The sequence below is a fragment of the Marmota marmota genome, unplaced genomic scaffold, assembly GCF_001458135.2.
Source record: "Marmota marmota marmota unplaced genomic scaffold, marMar, whole genome shotgun sequence".
NCBI lineage: Eukaryota > Metazoa > Chordata > Mammalia > Rodentia > Sciuridae > Marmota > Marmota marmota.
In genome coordinates, this window is record NW_026000294.1 from 6,520,037 (window position 1) to 6,526,740 (window position 6,704).

Sequence of the window (6,704 nt, forward strand, 5' to 3'; positions counted from 1 at the left end):
CAGGTTAAAGTTCTTCCTACACATTTATTTTAATTTACTCAAAAGATGGAACACAATGTTTAAGGAAAACTGTGGTTACAGTAGAGACGTAGAACAATTCCCTGCCCTCAAAGTACTTGATGAGTAACGATAAAACTAAAAATGTACAAGGGAGGCTCTAAGAAGTGTCAAACCAGAAGAACAGAAAAAACTTTTGTGGAAATAGAATCTGAGTTCAAAGTGGTATTTGTACCAGTCTCTAAAGACAAGCTGGATTTTTTCAAAAAGGGAGACTGTAGGAGTAAAGAGTACTCAAGTATCCCAGGTAGAGAAACCAATATGTGCAATGGCCTAGATGAAAGCAGGGACACAGAGGACCTGTTTAGAACCAAGTATGTAGATTTATTCCAGGATGAAGGAGGCTTTCACAATAAAGAGTGAACAAAGAAGCTGGGGAGGCAGATGGAAGGTCTTGAAGACTTTGCTAGAAAGCTACTTTGCTAAAAAGCTGGATCTTAATCCTGTCACTATAGCCAGCTAGGCTAGAGGTTCTGAAAAAAATCTGATAAAATAAAAACTGGGATTTTTAGAAGAAAGTAGGGAGGAAACTGAGGAAAGAGGTAAAACTCCAGGGAAACTTTCCACAACCTAGGAGTTCCCTTTAGTTCAAACTATTGAAAAGAATTTTCAAGGAAGTATGGCAGCATCTCTTGCAAATCTTGTCAATTGAAGGTCATGTCAATCTGACAAAGGGTGAGGCTTACTACTAGTCCTTAGGAGGTTCTCAGATATTTGTTAAGGAAATGTTTCTTAAATAAATTCATTAGGAATAAGCATGCCAGAGAGGCCTTTGTTGGCCATGCTTCCTCCCTCCTAGACAGACATCAACCTGGAACAAGGGATCTCCTAAAATCTGAAGCTGTCCATATGAAACCCAACTAAAATGAGTTTCTCCTGAATTCTGCTCAGGGTTTCTGTCACTCCTGTGGAGCTTCTCTAATGATTGAAGCCTGAGGTTTCTGATCTTCATTATGGAGACATTAAAAAAAACAACAAATACAAAGGAACTTCCATTCTTGCTACACTTAACTCAAAAGAAAATTTGAGTCATAAGGATGAGGCCATGGGTTTGTGTTCTCCTGCTTTCTCTGTGTCAGAATTGGGGTGAGAAGCCAGGCACAGTGGTACATGCCTGTAATCCCAGAAGCTCAGGAGGCTGAGGCAGGAGGATCGCAAGTTCAAACCCAGCCTCAGCAACTTAGCGAGGCCTTAAGCAAGTCAGTGAGACCCTGTCTCTAATAAAATATAAAAAAGGGCTGGGGATGTGGCTCAGTGGTTAAGTGCCCCTGGGTTCAATCCCCAGTAACCCCCCCCCCCAAAAAAAGGATGTGGGGTGGGAGAGAATAAGGGTAATAACATAACTGGGTCCTGAAGTTGAGGGGTAGTTTAGGAGTTCTGATCTCTGGGACCCAAATGTACAAGATGAGCTGTAAGCGCAGACCCACTGCCACACAGGGCCCAATGGATACTCACATTTGTGGGTACCCACTGCCCTCCTTTTAAGTCTGGTATCTGCTCTCTCACTGAGAAGAGTGTGGTCTAGTTTGGGAGGCAAAAACCGGAAAATGAAACCTCTGAATTTGTCAGAAATTTCACAGGCAGCCCCTTGGCTTGGCAGGAGTAGAGGTGCTAACCTGGGAGGAGTAGCATTTTAATATGTAGTCCCCAGCAGAGAACTCTAATACAGTTAAACTCCTGCCTAAGCTGGGATTGAGGATCTAGGCACAGTATGAGGTAAAATATTGTGTCTATGGAGAACATTAAGGGTTTAAGAAACAAAAAATGTCTGGGTGTTTATTGGGGGGGTGTCATCCTTTCACACACACTAGCCCTCCCACCTCTAGTCCAAGAACAATAAACCTATTGTTATTTATTGAACAATTGAACATAGACACTTCCCACACCAAGCTCTTCTCTGAGTACTAACAAACCCATCTTGGTGGTCCACCATCCAAGGCTTTAACTAACTGGGATCTCTCCCATGTACCTGATTGGCTGACCTGAGAAACAAAAATAATCAAATCAAATGCTAACTCTTCCTTGGCAGCAGCAGTTAAAATGCTTTGTTATATAGGCCTGGCCAGCTTCACATAAGGGACTGTATTTCACTATAGCCAGGAACACCCAGGTGATAGAGGAGTTCTGGTGATGGTTTTCCTACTGTCACTGAACTACAATGTGACTCTTTTCTGGAGAGAAGTTTGAAAGAAACAGATGGGAAAACAGAGAGAGTCAAAAAATCACAAGTAACTAGCCTAATACATGGCGCTCCTAGGCAGAAGGGATAAGCATTACTGGCCCTACTTCATAGATAAATAACCAAAGTGCACAGATGCAGGTGACAAAGAATAGAAATGAACACTTACTGTCTGCCAACTATATGCCAGCCATATCACCCACAGTATGACTTAACATCACTAAAGTCACATTTACTCAGACAGCAGTTGGTGGAGGCGGGTCTTCTGGACATTCCTGGAGCTCCTTCCACAACTCCACCCACCTCTCTAGTCATGCTGATTTCACTGCTGTCTCTAGACACTGCCTTGGCAACTATTTTGGCCTTGGCCCAAACACTCTTGGCATAGGAAGCCTGGGTACATCTGGGAAACACTACTTGGGAAGGCCCCCTTGCCTTGCTGGGGCAGAAATTGTGAGTCAGCCCAGTTTGGTCTGAGCTCAATGACCTCACCTCCCACCTGCCATCTCCCCATTCTCGCCTAGTGCCCACTCCCTCTAGGCTTTCGGTGGGGCTGATAGTGTGAAGAAGAAGGCAATTATAATTTGGGGGAAAGGAAGCAAGAGAAAGGACAAGCCCTACCAGGGCAATGCTAGAAATCCAATCTGTTTCCTGGCCAGAGTAGTCACCACTATGTCACCCAAACTCCTTCATCAGCCTGGAGGCAAATCCCTACTATTTTAGTTCCAGAACCCACAATTTCCTGCTGCCTGTGCTGTGCGCCAGGGTAGGCCAGGCTAGGGGCCTGGTCTGTCTTGCTTCTTGGGATGACAGCACTGCCTCAAGCAGCTATTTTCCATAAGGGGAAAAATAAGAGTCACTCTGAATCTTTAGCTTAGGAGCCATTCTCCTCCTTCTCTTCCTGTTCCCTCTAGTCTTCCTCCTTCCCCCTCCTCCCCCTCCTCATCCTCATCTCCTCCTCCTCCACTGACTCACTTTCTAGCAATTCAGCCTCTTCCAACCCTCAAGAATTAGTACCTGGTACAGTTATCTGCTCTGACCTCTTCATGCTCATTTCCAGATCTTTAATATATCTGGCAAAACCTGCCTGGGGTTAACCTTTTCCTGTGCCTGTTCCTTTTTCCAGTAGTTTCTAAAAAAGAAAACCTATGCAAACCGACCCACACCCATACCTTAATGGGTCAGCATTAGTTCTTTAACCACTCCAACTGCTCCAGAAGGCATGGGAGACAAGGGACTCTTTCATTTGCTTTGCCCCAGCCCTGACCTCCAAAAGTTCCCCAAGAACCATTCCAACTGAGAGACAAGAACATACTGGAGATTGAGTGTTATCTTCTAATTATCATGTGTGAGGTATTAACCCATCTTAGCCATGAGAGCATAACTACCTTATCACTATGAGAAGGGAGCTCAGGGCAGAGGACAAGGCTGAAAAAAATCAGTAATGGTGATGTCATTTTAGCAAGCTGAAGCTTCCATCAACCCAGACTTAATTACATGATCTTTTGCACCCCCCCCGCCCCGTTTTTCTGTCCATATGTAATAGGAAAGAAAAAAGATCCTTACTATCTACACCTTACTCCAGGTCTCACTATCATAAGCAGCTCACCCAAGACAAAAATAAGTCCCTAAGAGCAAACTGCCTCACCTTATCACAAATCTCCTTCCCAGGCACATGGGCTGCTGGGCCATGTCCTTACTTAGCATAGCCATTCCTCCTCTTTATACTTCTTCATGGTTTTAATCCACTCACCCTATCATTTGACTTCTCCCTTCTGAACTTCTCATCTCTGGTTTTCCAAGACAATAAACATTTCAGAATCCCAAACTCAGATCTGAAAGGGACCTCAGAGATCATGTGATTCAAAGCCCACAAAATACTGCTGGGGACACTTAGCTCCAGAGAAGGGGAGGCACTGGCTCAGGGTCACACAGCTTATAAGTATTATGCGAGCATGGATTGAAAACCTGATTCTTGACTGAATAGCCTATTTAATAAGCTATAGTGCCACCCTGGCTCTTAGAACACAGTAGACAATTCATGTGCACTACTGCAGATCTGGAAAGACTTATGTAGAAGAGGCTGGATCAGCTTACTTCTCTGAAAAATTCTAAGCTGGCACTGCTTCGAAGTCTAGCTTCCAACAGAGGACAGGCTTAACTTTCAGGCTGAGACATTCACCATCATACATTATAGGGAAGCTCAGTCTTTTATAACAACATGGAAGGAAAGAGGCAGAGAATTTCAGGAAAATGTCTTTATCAGTGCAGCCAAGAATGGATTCCTTCAATTCACATAAAATTTTTAAGGTGCTGAAATACAAAGGAAGCAGGTCCACCATTAATAAAGTCTCCAAATAGGCAAAACTACTCTGGGACCACACCCAGCTGGGCTTTACTCTCTCACGTCAGTTTCCTGCTTGACCCAGCTTCCTGCTTGCATGTTTTACAGGAAGTATTGGTAGACTGGAGACACAGACCATTTTTGGATCCCTAAAGATGACAGTTCTGCCCAGGGCACCAGAAGAGGGCTCTATTTCCCCTGCTCAGGCGCATACCCCAGCAACCTCCAGCATTACATCTCTCGAGCACACTGGAGCTGATCCAGGACCTGGCTTCGGTTCCATCAATTGCTCATGGGAATCCTACCCTGTCTTCTGTTAAAAAAGTTGAAGCCACAATCAGTCAACTATGCAGGGGAAGGAGGTAGCTTCTTAACTTAGTCAAAAAAAAATCATTTAAACCAGGCATGCCTACAATCCCAGCTACTTGGGAGGCTGAGGCAGAAGGGCCACAAGTTTGAGGTCAGCCTAGCCAAAAAGTGAGACTCTGTCTCATAATAAAAATTAAAAGCTCACAGGTAGAATCCCTGCCTGGCATGTGCAAGGATTTGGTTTAATCTCCAGTACCAGAAGAAACAGCAAAACAAAATTTTTACAAAAGCTCTGTTTTCAACCAAAGACTACGCTAAGTTTGGCTTCCTACTTACCTTGCTGGTGAGCTGGTATCCAAACATGGTACCTGGGAAACCCCCCAAATTGAAGTCCTTTTCCAAGAAATAATGGTCTCAGCTCTTTCAGAGGCAAAGTATGATATAACAGAAAGAGGCTTTGGAGTCTATTTGACCTTTCTCTTTCTAAAATTCAGTTTCTAGGACTGGTGTAGTAGAGCACTTGTCTGATATGCTTGAGATCTGGGGTTTGTTGAGGTTGAGGTTGTTGTTGGGTTTTGTTGTTATTTGAAAACAACAAAACTTGGTTTCCTAATGTATAAAGTGGGTCTAATAATGTCAATCTCACTACAGGGTCATTGAACAATTTATCTTAAAAAATAGACATGAAAGTACTTGGCACATCATGAATAGAATGTGATAATTAACTCTTCCTCTTTTAGCCATTTTGTTACAAATATCCTAGATGTCAGAGATGATTTAAAACAAAAATTCATTTGACTATAGAAGACTAGGAGCTGCCTGAGAAAACCTCCAAAGAGCCATTCTAGCATAAAGGACTCTTTTCCTTTAGGGGTAAACTCTAAAATGTAATTACATTTCAAGTTGGCTTAGACAATGTGAAACCACGAACAATAGTTAGATGCACACACATACCCCTAAGTTATTTTAAATGCTTTCTCTCTTGGGAGGGATAGGGATCTCCCCACCACCCAGAAAGAAGCAGAGTCACATGGGGAGCAAAACACAGCAGAGTACTTATGTTACCTTATGCTTTTCAAAGGCTGCTTGATCTTCTTTCATTATTCTGGACTCTGCCTGTCCATTTTCTTCAGTCATGTCCCAGAATATACACAAGCCCCCATCCCTCAACACAACCCACCAGGACTTCCAACTCCCTTGGTTGGTAACCCAGAGATCACAGACCGAGTTGCAGAATGGCTCATCAGAATTACCCAGGGCAAAATTATAAATACAGATTCCTTGGCCTCATGCATAAAGATTCTGATTTACTGGGTTAGAAACAGGGTCCAGGCATCAGAAGTTAAAAGTCTCAGATAATTCTAAGACCCAACCAAATTTGGGAGCCCATGGCATGGATTATAGCTTCCTGAACCTCTTATGGGCTATCAAAGGGAAACACAGCAAGTAAAGAACTACAGTGATTGATAAATAGCTCTCCCAAGTTAAACACAACCCACATTCACAAAAGATCAAGGATGTGGTCAGTCCTGCTACTGCTCCAAAATCCCTCTGCAGTTTGGTTTCCCTAATTGTAAAGTAAGGTAAGAATTATGCCTGCTCCTCCCTACCAAGAATCATTACTGTCCACCACTGCAGACACTATTTTACACTAAAGTAATATGTTTGTATTAGGAGGAATATGGCTTTATATTCTGAAAACCTGAGTATAAGATCCAGCTCCATGAATAAATAACAAACTATGAGCTCTCAGTTCTCCGCACTTGTAAAATGGGCATCATGATGCCAAGTTGGCAAGAGTATTGTGAAGTGCTA

General features: G+C 43.2%; 1 protein-coding gene across 1 annotated transcript in view; it reads right to left on the reverse strand.

The window, feature by feature from the left end:
* The window catches only part of Msn (moesin), a 28,945-nt gene extending 22,919 nt beyond the window's left edge, over positions 1 to 6,026 (reverse strand). Inside the window, exon 1 of the mRNA XM_015501657.2 lies at positions 5,955 to 6,026. Within this exon, the coding sequence (XP_015357143.2) occupies positions 5,955 to 6,026 (72 nt within the window). The remainder of the gene's footprint in view (positions 1 to 5,954) is intronic.
* Positions 6,027 to 6,704: the final 678 nt, after the last annotated feature.